The following is a 21,224-nucleotide window of genomic DNA, read 5'->3' on the forward strand; positions in this document are numbered from 1 at the left end:
GGTACAGTGTTGGTAGACAATGGAATATCATCCTCTTCCTAACGAAACTGATATGATTCCTCGTATTGTCTGTTCACAGTCGTATCATCATAACTCACATTTCCAAACCCCATTCTAATATTTTTGTCCTGATTCGATTTTAGCATCACAGATAACTGAAATTCACTAAGCTCTTTTCGGAAAAGAAGGAAGCGAACATCATCATCATTCCTTATGTATTTTGGAGGGGCTTCATATTCAAGCTTATATTTAACTCTCAATAAAAGATCAAACTCGAAAGAACTAACATTTGTAACCCTGTAAATGTGAGATTTAAGTTCTTCATACTTCAATGTAACATGCATAATGATTCCTGTCAACTCTCCCCCTATATACGAACTTTCATTCTCATCCCAATCACATCCATATCGAATAAGTAGACACTTTTCTGTCATTCTACAAAGCAAGAGAACATTTTTTATTAAGTTGTACAAGCAATTAAAGTGTACTCTCACTCTCTCTTAATCTCGCTCTCTCTCTTAATCTCGCTCCCTCTCGTAATCTCGCTCCCTCTCGTAATCTCGCTCTCTCTCTCTTAATCTCGCTATCTCTTAATCTCGCCCTCTCTCTTAATCTCGCTCTCTCTTGATCTCGCTCTCGCTTAATCTCACTCTCTCTCTTAATCTCGATCATGCTTAATCTCGCTCTCTCTCTTAATCTCACTCCCTCTCTTACTCTTGCTTTCTCTCTTACTCTTGCTCTCTCTCACTCTCGTTCGCTCTCTCTCGTTCGCTCTCTCTCTCCCAATATAAAATTTTGTAATGCTATCTTTCCAGAAATAACATAGCAAAAATAATTAAACAGACTCAAAATAATGAAACACCTTTCTAAAAACCTGTTCCATTTTAGAAAAGTCTTATCTTGGAAATCCCCATTTGAAAATTTTCTGTTCAACAAAACACCGTAAAAAACCAGAGAAGTAATCACCATTGAAATGGAGTTTACAATTTAAAGAAATCACCATTATATTGTGTTTAGGTATTGATTTGAGGCTTCAGTCGTGAAAATTGTCAAATAATTTGTACACTGACGACCAACCACATCAAACCAAGGAATCTTAAGCAAGAGCGAAAGTGTTTAATCAAAGAGAGCGAGACTTACCTCGTGAGGCACTTGTGAGGGAAATTAACATAATTTGGTATGGTGATGATGTCAGCAGAGGGTCAATTGACATTATTTTTTAAAAATGGGTCATTTGACATTTTGGACCCAAAAAATGGGTCATCCGTAAAAATTTCCCAACAAATCTCTCCCTTTCTCGTTCTCTCTCTGGTGATCCCCCACTCTCCCCCCCCCCTCTCACTGCGTCCTTTTTCTCCTCCAGTCACCGCATGACCCAGCCACCACTTTCGACCAGCCGTACCTCTGGATCCGACCCTCATGCAGGAGTCATCCGTCAGTCATTCGCCAGCCTTCAGCCGCTCGTTCGCGCAAATCTTGAGCCGTCTGCGAAGCTCAGCCACCATTGAAGCCTCGGCCGCCGCTCCCTCTTTTAGCACCGTTCGAGCCTAGCCGTCGTTGACTCCTCCGTCAAGCCTCAAGGCCCGTCTCTTCGCGACGTCCAGATCTATCGCGCCTCCTCACATCATCCGGTGTCACACATTTTGGCTCATCTCAGCCACGCCACTCCGAATTTCAAGTTTTCGGATCTGCTCGCCGTTGGTCCTCCTCTCTTCCAATTGTTGTCGTCTTCCGAACACTGCCACAAGGTTCGTTAGTTTTGGAATAAGATCTAAATGATTTTCTTGGATTTGTTGAGGATCTTGAATACCCAATAATGTGTTTAATTATCATTTCAATCATGATTTTGGAGGTTGGATTTGAAAGTTTGAACAAGTTTAAAAGGCCTTTAGCGTGCTGTCAAGCAGAGTTAAAGTGTTTTCGGCAAGAATTTTAGTATGATTTATGGTTTTGTGACTTGTTCGGTTCAAGTATAATTTATACAAATTAAGTTATTAAGTTTTGTTGCTGATTTTGACGTGATTGAATGTTGAGGAGTATGAACTTAAAGGTTAAAATTTATTTTGATTTATGTACGGTTTTAAAACAAAGATTGTAGAGATTAAAAGAGGATTGGTTGCTCGAATAATTTTTTGGGCTTAAATTCAACATTTGGAGGTGAATTCCAATCGGACACAGCTTAGATAAGATTATTTGGAAATATTTGGTAATATTTGGGTGTTTGGAATTAGGCTTTAGTTATTAATTTTAAAGCTTGGTTTATATTTAGGCTTGATTAAAGATTCGAGAATTTCACAAAGATTCAATTGCTTTTCGGTTCGACTTAATATTAATCTTACTAATGGAATTGTCTACGTGTCAGGCAACGAAATTTAAGTTCTTATTCAAGACTCTGAGGTTGTTGTATAGAATTGCATGAGAGTAAGTAAGTTGTTCTGATTATGTATGAAAGATGTTATGAATGCTAGCAAGAACTTCAGTATTGTTATTTATATGAGCTTTTGATTGACCTATGGTATGATGAAATGTTATGAATGCTAGCATGAACTCTAGTATTTTTATTTATATGAGCTTTTGATTGACCTATGAGTATGATGAGATGTATTTACATGTTATGGGACTATGTTGTGACGCATGTGATATTTACGATAGTAATAGTTACCCTTACTGATAGTTAGATACCCACCAGAGGTGGTGACGTCCTTCGAAGTTCACCAAAGGTTGTGTTTCCTTCGGGATTCACCAGAGGTTGTGTTTCCTTCGGGATTCACCAGAGGTTGTGTTTCCTTTTGGATGCACTAGAGGTGGTGTTTCCTTTGGGATTTTTCAGAGGTTGTGGGTACTTTTAAACTATGTTTAGGGATGTCCATTTACCCCGTGGGGCCGAGGCCCCACAGGTACCTGCCTCCAACAGGGTGGAGAATCCCCGATTAGATGGGGAATGGGAGAGGGAGCTAGAATAATTTTTTTTTTCCATTGGTAATGGGGACGTTTTTTCCATTGGTAAATGGGGACGGAGACCAGGATTATATTCCTCGTTCCCGCCCCAGTTCCCCGCCTCACCCCGATGAATATATTATATAATTATATTTATATAATAATAATAATAATTATTATTATTATTATTATTATTATTATTATTATTTTATATAAAATGTTAGTCATTTTCTAATTTTCATTTCAATCTTTTCCTACTTTAATATATTTCTAAATTGTTTTAACATTTAAGACTTTCTACCTTAAGCCATAAATGTTGTAGTATTTAAATGGAAAACTTGACTATGATATTGTCATATTTAATTTTTGACTTTTAGAAATTATAGGATTAAATTATATTTTTACACATATAATAGTATTATTTTTATAATGAATTTTATACTATTTTCTTTGAATGAAAAAATTTATTGGAAATAATTCATTTAATATATATAATTTTATTTGGTTGAGAATAAACAAAATTGCTAAAAATGACTATATTAAAAAAACAAATGGGAAAATTTTCCCATAGGGAATCTGATCCCCGCGAATTCCTTGTCTCGATCCCCGTGGAGAATTTTGCGAGGACGATGAATGAAATAGGGGGTCGGGCATGGGGATGGGGACGGGGAAGTCTTTCCCATCCTCGCCCCGTCCCGTGGACATCTCTAACTACGGTAGGATGAGTTCATATATTCATTATTTGTGTTTCATGAAAACTAGAGGATTATGTTCGTCCCACTAGAGAATGACATCTAGAGGACATAGATGGCTAGCCCGATCCTAGTAGTGGGGTTACTTACTGAGTATTCTATACCCATCCTTTCTCATATTTATTTTTCATGTAAGGTTAAGGATGCATCGACAAATGACATGTGGAATCCATAATTGAGCTATTGGGATCAGTCATATGCTTTTGTTCATGTTTTCAAAAATTTTCTATGATTTAGTTTATTGTTTTGACATTTAAAACTCGCAGTTTTGGTATTTGGCTTTTGCCCTTTAAAGTTTTTTCTAGATTGGTTTTATGATTTTGTTGTGGGTACTCTACTACTTGAAATTTTGGTTATTTAATTTTAATGAGATTATTTAATTTACGCTATTTACTTGTTTTTACTAAATTATGAAAGAATGTCGTTTGGATTTTATGCATGCATGTCTATAGTAACAACCTAGCTTGAGTCATAGGGAGTCGAGACGTTACACTCTCGGCCAACACTTTGCGTTTGACATTGTCCCTGATGTCCCTGCCTAGACAATTCTTTCATGTCATCGCTCGGCCAACTCACACCATGCGTCCATCACGGACTTGTCGAGCACAACACCCATTGTTTGATGTGTTGGCCGCATACTCCACACCAACGCATGGTGTCTCTATGTGTTCAACACTTAGTCAATAAGCTCGCCTAACCTCTAATGACAATGTCATTGCCTAAGCTTCAAATGGCAAGGCCGTTGTTTTGCACACCTTCATCCCAATGCATGAGATCGACGCATGCTTCCCACACTTAGCCAAAATTTTGTCTCCTTAAATCTCACTTAACTTCAATTTATGTTTTAGCCTTTAAGTCTAGTTTTCAACACTTAAAGCATTTTCCTCCTCTTTTATCCTTCTTCAAGCTTCCTTATTAACTAAGTTCTAATCTAATTCACTTAGATGAAATTTAGGAGTTTACACATCCTCCATAGGTATGTTTATTATTGTTAAAAATTTACTAAATTCTATTTGGTTCATAGATGTCTAAAAAAATTCTATTTTGATCTAGCCTTTAGAGGTGTATAGCAATCAGTTGGAGTCGATTTTTTCAACCAAACTGCCATTGAACCAATTATAGTCAGTTTATTAAATGTTCAAACCGACCTCGACCGTCGAGGAATGCAAACCTGTAGCTGATCAGTTTGGTCGGTTCAATTCTTTTTTTAAAAAAATCAAATTGTCGATTTGAATTTTTTCCGAACCGACGTTGATCAAGCCTTTTCTATCCTTCGATCGACTGCCTTCAATTTTTTCGGTTTTAGTTGGTTGACTCGATTTCTTGATCTATCATGCTCATCTCTACTAATCTCTATTGAAATCCTTAAACTTACAAATTATTTTATTTTGATACATACAAATTTAAAACATCTTTTATACAAATTTAAAACATCTTTTAGTTTCTAACCTTTAAAAATAAGTAGTTACTATTCCATCTTTACCTTTATTTCTTTTTTTTCTCTCTCTCTCTTTCTTTGTTTCTTTGTTTCTCCTTTTTTTTCTTTTAATTGCATACCTAATATGCATGTTTATGTGGGGTTAGTGACGCTATATAAAAGAATCAAAGCAATGATTAAGTAAACAAATATTATATAAAATAGTTGAAGCAAAGATTAAGTAAATAAATATTAACATAACACCAAGAAAAATCTTCTTCAAATAAATAAAATAAATAAGTAAGTAAGGCAACAAAAAAACAAAATATTAAAACTAAAAGTTTATGAATCATAATAATATTCAAGTTCAAACCTTTATTTGATTGATTCTTCGATTTTGATTTATCGAGACCATTTACAATAAAAGCACGAGGAGAGGTTATGCTATCAAGGGCAAGTTCAATTTCATATAACTCAAATTTTAACCAAAATCAACTTCCATCTACATGAGAAGTGGTTGAAAAGTATACAATTAGAGAAGTCCATAGGACAGAGAGCCTTCTCCGTCTCCGTCCTTGCCCCCATATTCCATTTCCCGTTCCCGTAAATTTAAATTTTCCATCTTTATTTTTTTTTAACAATTTTTTATTTCAATTAAATATATTTTTTAACAATTTCTTAAACATTTCCAATACAAATTAATTTAAAATAAATGATTATCAATTTTACTAATAAAAACATTAATACACATGCAATTTGAAAAGATATAATTAAAATGCTAGATTATGACAATTTATAAAGATTAAAATTCAACAACTAGAATATCCTATCTTAAATATTACAACATTTAAGGAATTAAAGTAATAGAATCTTAAACTTAAATAAGTAAAACATCCATAACTATCCTAATAAAGTCTACAATATATATACATATATATATATATATATATATATACACAAAAGTCAGAGCTGGACGGGACCCCGGCCCCAAATTTTAAACATGGAAAAAAACTTCTCCATTCCTCGTACATTCGGGGATTCCCCTCCTCGTTCGAGACGGATTCCCACAAGGCCTCGGTCTATGACTTTTTTAGACATCTCTATATATTATCCACTAGATCGATTGCAAATTGAAATATCTTTTTAAAAGAAACGGTGAATATAATCCCCAATAAAATGCTAAATTCTCATAATTTGAAAAAATTAAAATTCAATAACTAGAACCTCCTATTTTAATATTACAACATCTAATAAATTAAAGTAATAAAATCTTAAATAATTAAAACATCCTTAATTATCCTAACAAAATCTACAATATACATATTCTACAAAATATAATTCTTGTTCCCATCTCCAGATTGTAAATGTGAAAAAAAAAAAAAAAAAAAAAAAAAATTCTCCATTCCTCTTGTATTCGAAGATTCCCCATCCCGATCGCGGTATCCTGACCCACAGATTTTTTTTTTTATTTTTTATATATCTATATATCATCACTAGATCAATTGCAAATATTAAAAAAAACGGCGCTTCCATTGAAAAAGAAAGAAAATGTACAAGAACATACAACAAACACCAATTCCAAACACCAATTCCCATGACCAGCAAAAAAAAATCCAACATCATGATAAAAACATGCATACATGAGGATGTACATATGCGTGTACACATATATATTCACCGATGGATTCAAAACTTTTGTTGATGAAGACTTTATAACTCAGTAAAAATTTATAGGATTGTCAAAGGAAGGAAAATTTAAGAAATAAATAAAAGGAATGAAATTCAAACCAGAGCTCAAAAGGGATTGGAAGACGTTTTTACCATTAGACTAACTAAAGTTATTGATACTTTATTAGTTTTTTATATATATATTATAAAATGAGCATAAAGTTGAGAGAAGCTCGAACCCTCAGAACCCATATTAAACCATGAATATATTAATCTCCCTCCATCTCTAAACAATTATTCTTTTCAATTTTTATCATGTTCGTACTCATCAAAGAAATTTGAATTTCATGTGTCCACAATGTTTTTCCCCTTTTGGATCCAACAAAATAGAAGGAATATTAGTATCCTTGTACACTTGACCTTCAACATATAAGCACTGAAGAGCCGTAAGTTCACGTTATTTTTAAATGTTATTATTAAGATAAATAATAAATAGAGGTGGTATAAAATCGTATATATGAAATTTTCAAAATGAAACTATAATTTTCAATCAGGCCGTCAAAAGAAAAAAAAGTTATAAAACTAGACTATCTTTGCCATTGTCACATGATAGCAACAAGACCCTGTAAAGTCATCGGAGAATGAGCATAAAGAACTATTTGCCTCAAAATATTACAAAGTAATCTGTAAAAGGACACAACTGCAACCTCTCTTTTCTTCCCCATCTCTTCATTTCCTCCATTTTTTTTGGTGGTTTCATTCTCATTTTAGTGAAACTCACTTTTACCCTGTATTTAACCCAATGAATTATTTCTTCAATTTCAAACTTTTAATTTCATTAAATTTGAATAATGATAATAATAATAATATCTTGAATGGATCAAGTCTAGAGAAAAGAGAAAAAATGGGCAAATTGCAAGAACCACTCTTGAATTATGATTGTAGTTACAATTACACTCTCAAATTTTCAGTTGTAAAAATTGGGCCCCTAAATTTCTACAAGTGTTAAAATTGGAACCTCGAGCTTATAATAATTGTTGAAATTGGACCCACAAGATAAAAATTTGAACCCTCAAACTTGTACAAATGTTACAATTTATACAATTATGTAAGCTTGAAGATCCAATTTGAACTAATTTTAACACTCATTTAAGTTTGAAAGCACATGTATAATTGCAACTACCACCATACTTTAGGGGTAATTTTGCAATTTACTAAAGAAAAAAAAAATACATGTGATTAGCTTGAGCATTACTGGGATGTCTTTGGGATGTATTTGGAAGTGCTTCGAGGATAAGTACATCTAGTCCTAAGCACTTAAGTACAAAGTATTTGATAAATAAATAATTTTTTTTAAAAAAAAAAACTATGGATTTTGCCTTCTTAAAATTATTTTTTAAAGTGCTTTTAAGTCAAGAAGCCAAATGCACTTTACAAGTATTTTCTCACAAAGCATTCTATAAATGTTTAAAAAAATGCACTAGCTTGTCAAAAGCACTCCAAAACATAATATTGTGGTTCCATATGAACAACTTTAGTCACGTGGCATGAATTTCTAAATGAAGCTAAAGAAGTTTTCATGTAAGAAGCAAAACTAGAAGTCGCCTAAAGAATCCTACAAAGAGAGAAAATTTTGATGCAAACATACCGGGATTACAATTTAGTCTTGGATGGCATTCGAACTTCTGAGGTCGGATCGCCCGTACTTCGACCCTGCAAAGCAGTAAACTCCAACGACTCCACCAAGAACTCCAATGACCATGGAAAAGAGCTGGAAATTTGCAAGGAATTCACCCCTAACCTCACTATCTTTTGAGTGACACATGACCATCATATCATCCTTGAGCTCACAACCATCAGGCATCATTGGACCATACAGAGTGAAGGCTGTCTGATAAAACCAAAGCCCCTGAAGGGTGATGGCGATACCGCTGCACACGTCAACTGGAAAGCTGGTAGGTAAAATAGCTCCAGCAACGGTTGACAAAATGCAGAGCCCTATCAAGAGGACAAGGATAATATGGTAGTAACCTTCAAGGCCTTTATGAGTAGTTGAATGAAAGTAAAACAACAGATACTCAGCGCAGAATGCCGTGGCAGCAATCAGACAGAGTGCTTCATCTGGTAGACGAACAAATCTGAAAAGAAAGTGGTGAGAGTTGAATAATCGGCTCTTTTTTAGAGAAAACTAGTGGTTAAGACAGAGTAAAGGATAAACTGCGCATATATTTAGAAACGGATGGTTAATAGCTCAATTCAATATTTGAATACTAGATTAAAAGATTATGCAAATTAGACATGTCCCCTCCCATACAATATAATCATCCATTTGTCCACATTTCACTTCAAATTCTGGATTACAAGCTCCAACAAACTGATAGATACTAGAAATTGGGAAAAAAAAACGTGTCTTTCCAGCGATGTTGGGGAGGGGACACAACTTAAAATACGACTTATGTACAAGAAACTGCTATCTTTCTCATCCCCGAACTTCCATCTTATATGATCTTTGGGCTATATTTTCATATCAATTGTTTTTCATACATGTGTTACTTTACTAATAAGTGAAGTTGATTGTATGAGAACTGCAACGAAAGCTACGAGTTAGATCAGATACTCACGGACCTAAACCTTGGTATCTTCATCTAGAATCTATGATAACTTATTCACTCTCCTGAAGTAAACAAACTACTCCACGACCAAGAGCAAAAGTTCATGAACCTTTATTAAATCAATTCAGCAAAGATAAATCTCTCCATGGCACGTCTACTGTCCTTGTCCTTACGGGTTTAAATTCCTTTCGAAAAGAATATACCTGATACTTTCCACCATCAATTTAATATCTTATCCAGTTATGGCTTGTATCCCTTCATATTTCTATTAAACTACCATTCGATTCAAAAACTAAGTTATAGTATGTTTAATCTCATATGCATATTTTTAAAAGTACTTCTGTTTTGAGAAAGAACCAACAAAACTAACTCAAGCAAAGTAACTAAATTAACTAAACCCAACTGATCTAAACAAAAATAGTAAAAACAGTTTATTGAAAAAGTTAACACTCCAAATGCTTTGCTCATGAAACAAGAGTGAATTACCTGGACTTTTCAGAGAGCAAAGTGATGACTCCAAAAATGAAGAACATGAGAAGCATCCCCGAATGTTCAAAGTTGTTCATGTGCGAAGGGTTCAAAACTCCATTAACGAAGAACTTAAGATGGGTTGAATACAAAAGCTCAATACACAAATCAATGAAACCGCCAATGACAATAACATAAAGCTCTAAGTATTTGAGTTTTCCATCGAATCCAGGCATAGGATTCCACACACGAACGCGAAACAAACTGGGATTTGATATGTACCGAAGCAGAGCACTCCATACGTGCCAAACACCAACCAGAAGAAACAGCGTCCCTGGAAGAACATGGCCCTTAAAAGATCCCATATCTTCAAAGCGCTTTTACTACTCTATTCCTCCGTCTTCTTCACTTCTACCAGTAAAACATGTTCTGTTTTCCCCTCGAAAAAACACTTCCATTCAGTAAATTAACACAGAAACTTCCTCAACTCTTCTGAATAATTCGTGAAATACTTTGCGAAAGCAAGTAAAAGTACCAACAATTCTCGCAAGATATAGCAAGACCACAGAGCATGAAAAGAAGAGCATTATTGAAGCTAATAATTGAAGAAGAAGACAGAAAAACCTATTGTTTGAAGGCAAAATAAGAAACGCTTTAGAAATTGATTCTTCTTGAAAAAGATCGCTAGTCTTCCACTTGTTTGGTCAAAATCGAACGATTGAAAGCAACTTTCAGTATCGCAATGATGGACAGAAACGAAAAAAACAGATCCACAACTGTGACAAAATGGCCAGAAGTAGCAAAAAACCAAATCGAGTAGCTCAAATAACACAGCAGCCATGGCAAAAGCAGAAACAAAAGAGGTGAAACAGAGAGAGAGAGACACAGAGAGAGAGAGAGAGAGATTTCGTATTTGTGATGATAAAAATCAAGTAGAAATGGATCGAAACTAGAAAAAAGAAGATCGATGAACGAAAATGATGAAATCATCGATTGGTAATGATGAGTGGAAAGCACTAACGATTGGATAATAAGGGATTGAGAGTCGATCCCACCATGCGAGGCCTTGTTTGTTGCAGAAGCAGCAGCCCTTTTGCGGTCCCCGAAAAAGGCTTTGGCGCACCGAACACAGAGAAAAGGAAGAGAGAGAGTGACGTGGTGGAAAGTGGCGTTGACGATGGCTGCAAGGTGAGGATCTGATTCCGCTCCGCCGCTCCTTCTCAAACTTAACTAAATCGTCCAAATTACAGTATAATGAAAATGGTGTAATGATAATAGAATTTCATTTTTGGATCAAACTGTAACAAGCCTTTTAAACATAATTAGATGGTGATTGTGTAATGTTATCGTTACTATTTGAGCTTATATAATAATGTTATGTTAACCTATGATGAAAATTGATATAATCGTAATAAAATTTTATTGATAGATCCAATTATAATGAACTTGAATCGCAAATATAATTTGATTAATTTTAATTGTATTTACTTAAAAAAAGTTATGAATTTTGTTAATTTTATTATTATCTCTACCTCTGTCTTTGAAGGTCAAGCAGTAACAGTAATGATATATATATCAAAATTGACAATTTTTCTGTTATAACAATAATAATAATGGTAGCCGTAACGGTAATTATAGCAGTAATAATAACGATAGAACATAATTTTCATATGCAATCAGATTGAGTACTCTTTATTCATAAATCAAATTGTGTTATTTCATTACATATTTGGATGTGGGACCCATGTGTAGCACAAATGCAGAATACAAGTAAATAACACAAAAAATAATCGAATGAGAGATCGATCTATTACGTTTTCAGTGGGATAAATGTGGCCTAATAGTAATAGTAACAGTAATTATAGTAGATTTGTGCTTTGTAAAATTATCCTATGGTAACAGTGACGGAAACATACTGTAATTTTGAAACACAAATCGTTTGATCGTCGTCCACTCGTCAATCAATTTGTGTTTTATTATTACATATTGGGTAGTAGACTCCATATGTTAGTCGAGTACGAAACACAAAGTAAACAACAACAAAGGTAATTTTCATTGAGGCGCACTTTTCAAATTATCATTCTTTTATTACTCTTCCCTTGGTGTAAACAGGGCCTTATATTAAAGTTTCAAAATACTATTTTGGTTTAATTGATTTAAAATAAGATTTAGTGCTAACAAAGAAAAACCTAAAATGTTATTTTCATCCTTATATTTGAGATTTGTTCAACTTTGGTCTATGATTTATCCAATTTTAATTCATGTACTTACAAATGTTTCATTTTGGTCGTACTTTTAGTTGATCTTAAATTTAGTAACTCGATTGTTTTTATCAAAATTAGCTAAATAATAACAATCATTTGTGTGCAATAAAATATAATATGTGAATATGTTTTCAAAGTTCATAGTGAAAATGTTAATAGATAATGATTTTTTAAAAAAAAAAAAATCAATAATAAACTAAACAAGTATAGAGACTAAATTTAAGATTTTATATTAAGTACAATGATTAAGATCAGACATTTGAAATTATATGGACTATAATTGAACAAGCTTCAAAGTATATGGATTAAAATGGTATTTTTAACCTTTTGATCTTGTATAGTTGAATTTTGTCCATGTAATTTTATATATCAATTTTAATCTTCTTACTTCTAAAAAAAATTTAATTCAGTTCATACGATAGTTTAAAATGTTATTTTAGTCCTTGTACTTTAAGAAACTAAATTGAGGATTTGTTGAAAATACAAGAAATAAAATTATACATTTGAAAAATGTTGACTAAAATTGAACAAACTCTAAATTACAGGGGCCAAAATTAATTTTAACCCCTATTGAAAATCAATTTTGGTCTCTAAAACCTTTCATAGAAAAAAAGTGATTATATAAATCTTTAAATTTCGTTTATAACGATTTAGCTAATTTACGTGTACAATTTCAAATTTATAATAATTTTAGTCCTTGAATCTTGATGTTTTAACAATTTAGTCTCAATATTTTTAAATTTATAACAATTTAGTTTCTATCATGAAAAATAACATGTAACTGATTTGTCGATTTTGATCATGTAACAACTTGTTTATTATAATTTATATACAAACTTAAACCTTAATCAATTTTATTAATCTACCTATGTAAGAAAATTTATTAATTCTTAATAAATCCAAAATGTAAAGTTAATAACTAAATTAATATTTAGTAAGGTCCATTGTTACCAATTCAGAAGTATAAATCATTGTAAACTAAAATTTAGGAGGGTATTTGTTACTTCCACGAAAAATCATAGGTCAATAGTGATTAATTTTAAACTGTAGTATCAAATCCATGTAAGTTCAAACAATTATGCCAACATAGAACTAATCCAGTCGCCACAAAGTGTGTATCATCAACCAGAGTAGATGTTCTAATCTTCCACTTCACATCATTATTTAACTAAAAAACAATTAGCAGGTGGAATTCAATCATTCATGGCTCAACCATATACTTTTTGGTTGATAACGGGGTCTAATTGATTGAACTATCATTGAATTAACCTGTATTGTAAACTTTAATTTAAATTATTTAATTCGTTTGTATCTTTACACCCATTTTTTTTTTAAAAAAAAGAGTCTAATTGGTATGTTTTATGATAACTTTTAAAAGTGTGATATAAGATATTATTTAAAGATACTACTATACTGTCAGTGAATAATAGTTTTGATGCATGAAATGGTAGTAGTCACACAATATTTGTTTTGTTCAATAAGTATATATGGAAGTTTCAAGTTCCTAAAGTAACGATTTGTTCCTTATTTCATATTTGTTGCTTCAAATTTTTTAAAAATAAAATTGTTCCGTAATCATTTTTCCAAACTTGTTCAATGAATTTTAAGAATTTTATTTTTTTTAAAAATGATGTTATTTTAATAATTACTAACAAAAATAAGGTTTGGTAGAAAATATTGTAAAAAATAGGTGTTGTAATCGTGTACCCGGTACATGATTACAACTCAATTGTGTACCGGGTACACAACTACCTGAGACCTAACACGCGCAGACTGCCACATGGACAGTCATGGACAGTCATGCAGCATTGACCAGGTAATCGTGGACGGGGTCCACAATTCTCCTAAGTCATGTACCGGACACGCGACTTAGTGGTCCTTAAACCCGTGCCCTTCCTCTTCTTCGTCCGATCCGAAACGTTTTCTTCCTTTTCTTCCTCTCACTATCATCGTTTGCCATCTCACCACCGTCTGCCGTCTCCGATATTGTTGCTGCAGCCACCACCGTGAGTCGATCTACCCTCTGCCATCGTGACCCGATCTACCTTTGTGGCCATCTGCCATAAGTAAAAAAATTTCTTTATTTTTTTTTTTTTATTTATGTATACTTTATAGATAGATTTATGTATGATTTGGGCTGATTTATTTATATGATATGAGCTGATTTATGTATAGATTTATGTATAGTTTATAGATTTGGGATGATTTAATGTATTAGATTTGGGTTGATTATTTTTTTATAGTTAGACGGTTGAATTTTTGTAATCTATACTTTATAGATTTGGGATGATATATGTATAAATCTGTATTGTTGTATTTTTCATATAATTATATTTTTTTTTATTTACTTGTGTTTTTAATGTAATTTTGTTATGTAATGTAATTTGAACTTCTTAGGTAATGGAGCCCGGTCCTTCTAATCTTATACAACTATATCAACAAAATACCCATCGTTCACAATCAATATGGGATATGCTTGCCTCTTCGGTGACTCCGAGGTTCCTTAGAATTTACCACAGCCCCACTGTTATCACAATAGAGTGTGATCAGCAAAGACATATTTAGAACAACTTCCAAATCTGTAAGAAACTTCCTAAGCCAAACAACCTCTTTAACAGCTTCATAAGTGGCTACGTATTCGGCTTCCATAGTAGAGTTTGTGATGCATCCCTGCTTGATGCTTCGCCAAACTACAGCTCCTCCATTCAGAGTGAACAATGGCCCTGATGTCGATTTTCGAGAATCTCTATCAGCCTGAAAGTCATAGTCTCTATATCCTGTAAGGATCAAATCCTTATCTCTATATACGAGCATATAGTCCCTCGTTCTTCGAAGATACTTGAGAATCATTTTGACCGTCGTCTAGTGATCTAATCCTGGATTGGATTGATATCGACTGACAATCCCTATGCATAGAAAATGTCAAGTTTAGTACATAACATTACATACATGAGGCTTCCAACAACCGATGCATAGGAAATTCGTCTCATTTTCTAAATCTCTTGAGGTGTCTTAGGACACTGTTCCTTAGACAAAATAATTCCACGCCTGAAAGGTAATAAACCTCTCTTGGAATTCTGCATCGAATATCTGATCAACATCTAGTCAATATACAATGCCTAAGACAAGGCCAACCTTTTGTTCTTACAATCCCTCATGATCTGGATCCTTAGAACAAACTGCGTCTCTCCCAAATATTTTATTTGGAATTGGGCGGCTAGACATTTCTTAATGTTAGTCAGAAAACCTACATCATTCCCAATGAGTAGGATATCATCCACATACAGCACAAGGAAAGCTACTGAGTTGTTGATGATTTTCTTGTAAACACAAGGCTCATCAATATTTGATCAAAGCCAAATGATTTGATCGCACTATCAAATCTAATGTTCCAAGATCTAGATGTTTGTTTCAGTCCATAAATAGACCTATTAAACTTGCAAACTCTGTGTTCTTGATCTGGATCAATGAACCCCTCTAGTTGAGCCATGTAGATGGTCTCCTCAAGATTACCATTCAAAAAGGTCGTCTTGACGACCATTTTCCATATCTTATAATTATAAAATGTGGCTATGGACAGGAGAATCATGATAGACTTCAACATGACAATAGGTGAGAAAGTTTCCTCATAGTCCACTCCCTCGACCTGGGTATAACTCTTTGCCACAAGTCTAGCCTTAAAGATCTGCACCTTTCCATCTACACCTCTTTTCCTCTTGTAGATTCATTTACCACCTATAGGTCTTACCCCATCAGGCTGATCCACAAGTTCCCAGACGAAATTGAAGTACATAGACTCCATTTCTTGATTCATGGATTTAATCCTCTCATATTTGTCAACATCCTCCATTTCTTGCTTATAAGATAATGGATCCTCAGCCCTATCATCAGATATGATGTTTGGGGCTTCAGTCAAACCCATGTAGCATTTCAGTGGGTTCGCAATCCTCCCACTACGTCGAGGCAGTCTCAACACTTGAGATGGTTGACTAAATGATTCGACATCAACAACTCTTGTTGATTTATCAGTCTGTTCAACAACTCTTGTTAAACTCTCAGAATTCTTATTAGAAATCTCATTTAAAACAAGCTTACTTTGTGGCTTATGATCCCATATGTGGTCTTCTTATAAGAAGATATCATTTGTCGAAACAAACGCCTTATTCTCACTTGGAACATAGAAGTATCTACCCCTCGTTTCTTTGGGGTAGTGTAATGGAAAAATTAATTCTTTATCGTGTCGTCGACAACTTGTGGGGTTGCTGACGACGTATGCATGCGCTTTACGATAATGATAATATATGATACTACGTCCTAAATGATGTCTACGGTGATGCTTAGATGCTTTCGTAGTATGCGTTCGTGTAGTGTTCGCGTGTCACAAGTTTTCTTACGTTGGAATCAAGTATAATTCCAACGCAAGTTTCTCAGAGTGATTTGAGGTCGAACACGGGAATTGTTGTGATTAATGCGATACTGATGTGGTATATGCGACCGATAAACAAAAAGAATAATGAATTGATTTGAGAAAGTAAAATGCGGTAATTAGTAAAATGCGATAATGAAATAAAAAGCGATGATAAATAAATTGCGGTAAAATAACTTGCAATGATAAAATAAATTGCGGTGATAAATAAAGTGTGGCAATAAATAAATGAATAAACAATTAAATATACAAATTGAGGATTGGCTGTAAAGATGTGCAAAAGTATATGATGAATGCGGTGGCAAGTCTTATGAAATGAGTCAGAAAGAGAATAGGTTGAGGGAAAGGACATCGCAAGTTCGTCAATCCTGTTGACGACACAACTAAGGTTATGTTTTCTCTTGGCTTACATCTTTCAGTGATCGGTCGCGTTCCTATATGTCTATGGTGAAGGTGAATGCAAGGTTGTTTCCATCTCTGGAAATACTTCTCGCTTTAGTTGACGCATTCTTCCAACCTTCTCGAGAGAGGCGGAATAGCATCTTCACTTCTGCTCTCACAGGTGAAGATGCCGTTGAGCATGCTTTAGCTAAACTCAGCCGATTTCTTCAACAAGGATTAACTTACTCGTTTAAACCTTCCTCTTTACCCTGGGGATTAGTTACACATGATGAAGAAAATGGATGATGAATATATGGTAAAGAACAGAGATATGATGATGAATACGATAACGATATTTAAATTTGGAGATAAGCGTTTGTTACAGATAGTGAATGAAAGATTAAAGATGAACACAGTAGATGAATAGAAAATGAGAACAAATACGGAAAGAGTGTCAATGTCTTGACACAAATCCCGATCGGAGACGATTTGCTTGTGTCATACCCCGCCCCAGACTACCCTCTTAGCCTAGAGAAGGGCATAACTGCAGCAGTTATCAACCCTTTAGCTGACACTTACTGCCTAATAACTCTTGCGGAATAACTCTGATACCAAAATATAACTTATATACAGCGGAATGTCTTTAGGCCAAAATTTATTAATTCAGAAACATAACATATTTAGAGTCATTACAACACTATATTCACAAGTCCCAAAACCCAAAAACCCTAGTCCCTATATGAACAACAATAACATGTGTACAATATTAACAGTAACCACCTAAACCGAGGGGTTATAAATCTCTTATTCCTTTAGTGGCAGAGCAGATGTAGAGCTATCTTCAGAGGATTTGACCGCTGCTTGTGGGGGGGAGGAAGAAAACATTTGAAAATGGGGTGAGCTTGTGCCCAGTGAGTGACTTAAGAAAGATAATTGATTCTCATGCAAAATCTCAATAAAAAGTTTAACTGAAATATAAGCTTCTACAGTACTTGTACTGCAGTATAAACATTTTCCAAGCATAAAACATATAAAGTTGTTATAATCATAAAACAGTAAAACTATTTCTCATTTGAGAATAACCCTTACTGTGGATAAAACAATCCCAACACCAACTCCTAGTCAAGAGAGAACCCTTTTGCTCAATCTCTTACTCTAACTACCTACGTGCACGTGGCCATACTAAGTACCGTCATACCTTAGGTACTTCTGTTTAGATACCTTCTCAAACGTCCTTCAGTATCTGGTTGGTTTGGTACCTTCTCAAACGTCCTTCAGTACCAATAGATACCTTCTCAAATGTCCTTCAATATCTAGTTGGGCAGATACCTTCTCAAATGTCCTTCGGTATCACGTTTTAAGTAAAACTAGTCATAAATGACTTTCTCTTTAAAGCATGTAAAGTATAACACATATAAAAACATGGCTTTAAAGGTACTAACACATGTTGAGTATATTTAACACATATAAATCGCTTTTCAACAATTTCTCACACATGCATGCGTTTAAAACATAACTCATGGTTTGCTTGGAAATCACTTGGTAAAACTAGCTGGCATGAGAATAATCTTCTTTAAACACGCTTTCTATAACACGTTGTAATCAAACATTTTAAGCAAATGTTTTAGTCAAAACGTTTTAGCCACTCACCTTGATTGCTTAGGAGCTTTTCACTCTAGTAGCTCCCTTTTCTACCCGGGCTCCCTTTTCACCCCTAGAATTCAAATTTAACTTACAGCTCAAATTACTCACAGTTCTAAATCTTATTTTGAGATGCTTCCTTCTACAAACATATTTTAAAATGTCTCAGGAAGCTTACCCTAAAATTTGAGCTTAGAAATCCTCGTTCTTTTGTCGAAATCATAGAATCTTCAAGACTGGCCCAAACTGATTCGACAGCCTGACCCTTTTGTCTTCTTCTTAGTTTCCAGCCCGATCCCTTCGATCTTTTCTTCCGACAGCCCTACCCTGAAAACTAGACTTTCAGAGCTTTCATGTTTCTTTAAAATCACTCCAAATGCACGAGTAAATTGGGAGAACTCCTCGTCCCAAGTTGATGCGTCCTCTTCAAACCTCACTGTCCAATGCGTCCTCTATGACTAACGCATGGATTTGGCTCCAACGCAAGGTTTGCTCAACTTTCCCACTCTTTTACGGTATTTCTGAATTGTGAACTAAAAAGGAAGTCTCTTGGCTCTATTTATAGGCATCCAAACCTTCTCTAGAGTTGACACCACCTACTTGGCTGCATGGCCAAGTGTCTCCTTCTCACCTCATCAACGCAATGCTGTGATCATCGCAAGCTAAGTGTCTTCCTCCTGTGTAGCCAACGCATGAGCTTCTAATCAAATGCCACCACCTCAAATTCTTAAGGCTTAAGGCTTTCCTTCCAAGAAGACACATAGTTTTGATGATGTTCTTCTGCTGATCTCATCCCTTATATGCGTCCAACTCTTGGATGTTCAACACATAATCCATACTCAACGCATAGCCTATCATCAATGCATAGCAAGCCAAATCACTACCATCACAATTCAACTTAGCTATCGCAAGAGCTAATCATCACCAACGCATAGGGTGATCGTCCATCCTCGACGCATGGCTCATTAGGTAGCATCACACGGCTTGCTTGGCATGGGGGTATGGTGCTAACCACCAATGCATAGGCGCGCTACATAGGCTAGTCGCTCGACGTATGGGCGCGCTGGCCACTCGACACAGGGCGTGCTTGGCCGCATGGGCTGCGCGCGGCGCCTTGATGCTTGGTCGAGTGCTTTGACTCATAGGCATGCTGCTTCGACGCATGGGCATGCTGCGTATGCTGGCCATCGCTCACTCGTTCGGCTGCATGGGTGTGCTTGGCCGCATGGGCTGCATGCTTGGCTGCATGGTAGGGCACCTCAATACACGACATGGCTGCTCGATAGAGCACTTAACGCATGGGCGTGCCCACTCGATGCATTGGCAGGGCGTCCGACCGAGGTTGCTCGATGCATGGGCAGGGTGTCTGGCCGAGGCTGCTCGCCGCATGGCATGGGTACTGGCCGAGGCTACTCGACGCATGGCATGGATGCTGGCCGAGGCTACTCGATGCATGGGCTGCCTTCCAACGCATCACATCCATCTTTCTTCCTTCAGCCGCATGCCATCCCCAACCACCCTTCCAATGCATCAACACCACCCTTCCAACGCATCAACACACAAAATTTATACTTAGCCAATTTTCTAAATTTTCCCAAAAATTAAACTTCCAAATTTCCTCTTTTCTTCAAATCTCCACTTTTTCCTCTACCATTCCATACTAGTTTCCACATCTACCTACTCATCACACTAGTCTTAGTAGAGAACATACTCAAGTAGAGAAATTAGGATTCAGGGTTCACAGCTTGCCCGCAAGGTGCTGCTAAATGGAAGGATCTTATCAACGTCCTTGAATGATTGGAAAAATGGAGTGGAGAACTTCCCTCTCAGGCTTGTTTTCTAGGTAGAAGTGATCGTTTGCACAGAGCTTCTTCTTCGGGAATGGAAATGAATTGTTTGCTCTAGAGACTTACCTTTCGGTCTTGTCTCATCTTTCTCCCCGGATTTTCTCTAAGTTGTCTCTTCAGACCAGCCTGCTCTCTTTGAATTTGATGAAGCTATTTATAGACCTTGGCACCTTCTGTATCAGTGGTCCCGCTCTGAAAAGTTGATTTTTCCTGCCATGGCTTGGTGGAAACGTCTGCTCTGCTCCACGTTCAATTTGTCAGAATCGTACAACAGAAAAGCTGTACAATTTCAGAAGTCCTTGCGAATGCGTCGCTCTTTACATCTACGATCGATCGCCGCATGTGGTGTAATTGCTTTGATGGTTTGCATCCATGATCGATCGTCGCATGTGCTGCAATTGCGTTGTTCATGATTGACCACCACATGCAATGCGAATGCGTTGTTCTTTTTGTCCTCGAGCGATTGTCGCATGCGATGACTTGTTTCCTGCAAAACAAAGACTTGGATATTCCATTTTGCTATCGCAATGGGGTTAGCGGGTGTGCATACGACACTTTACAATTTTAGCGTTTCTAAGCCAATTTCTATACGGTCAATGCAACTTTTCCTTCTTTTTGCCGCATAATCTAAATAAAACAGTATAAATAACTCGTATTTCTACAAGTTATCATATCCCAAAATTTAGATATATGTTTGTCCTGAAGCATATCCTCGACTAAGGCAATCAGCTCAAATCCTATCCTAACTTTGCGTCGATCGGCTACTCTGAATGCTCCACCTCTACATAATTTCTCAAACCTACAAGTTCCT

The 21,224-nt window shown here is 35.4% G+C and overlaps 1 protein-coding gene across 6 annotated transcripts; it reads right to left on the reverse strand.

The window, feature by feature from the left end:
• Nucleotides 1-6,357: 6,357 nt before the first annotated feature.
• On the reverse strand, nucleotides 6,358-11,145 carry LOC120069464 (plant viral-response family protein). 6 transcript variants are annotated; one of them, XM_039021233.2, is made up of 4 exons: nucleotides 10,876-11,140; nucleotides 9,873-10,283; nucleotides 8,423-8,912; nucleotides 6,358-6,550 (listed from the first exon to the last, which is right to left on the reverse strand). In XM_039021233.2, the coding sequence occupies exons 2-3, from the start codon at nucleotides 10,217-10,219 to the stop codon at nucleotides 8,435-8,437; spliced, it is 825 nt and encodes a 274-aa protein (XP_038877161.1). In that variant the 5' UTR covers nucleotides 10,220-10,283; nucleotides 10,876-11,140; the 3' UTR covers nucleotides 6,358-6,550; nucleotides 8,423-8,434. The 6 variants fall into 6 exon arrangements, with proteins under 6 accessions (XP_038877161.1, XP_038877160.1, XP_090163600.1 ...); XM_039021232.2 differs by lacking the exon at nucleotides 6,358-6,550 and adding an exon at nucleotides 7,222-7,562; XM_090307474.1 differs by lacking the exon at nucleotides 6,358-6,550 and adding an exon at nucleotides 7,222-7,562 and having other exon boundaries at nucleotides 10,910-11,139.
• Nucleotides 11,146-21,224: the final 10,079 nt, after the last annotated feature.

The sequence above is a fragment of the Benincasa hispida genome, chromosome 11, assembly GCF_027475165.1.
Source record: "Benincasa hispida cultivar pf3 chromosome 11, pf3_genome.v1.1, whole genome shotgun sequence".
NCBI lineage: Eukaryota > Viridiplantae > Streptophyta > Magnoliopsida > Cucurbitales > Cucurbitaceae > Benincasa > Benincasa hispida.

Bases quoted from the DNA above. Each gene is read 5' to 3' on its own strand.
- LOC120069464 (XM_039021233.2), bottom strand. From the start codon at position 10,219: ATGGGATCTTTTAAGGGCCATGTTCTTCCAGGGACGCTGTTTCTTCTG. The intron at 8,913-9,872 runs GTAATTCACTCT...CTTTCTTTTCAG, and splicing joins TTGCTCTCTGAAAAGTCCAG to ATTTGTTCGTCTACCAGATG.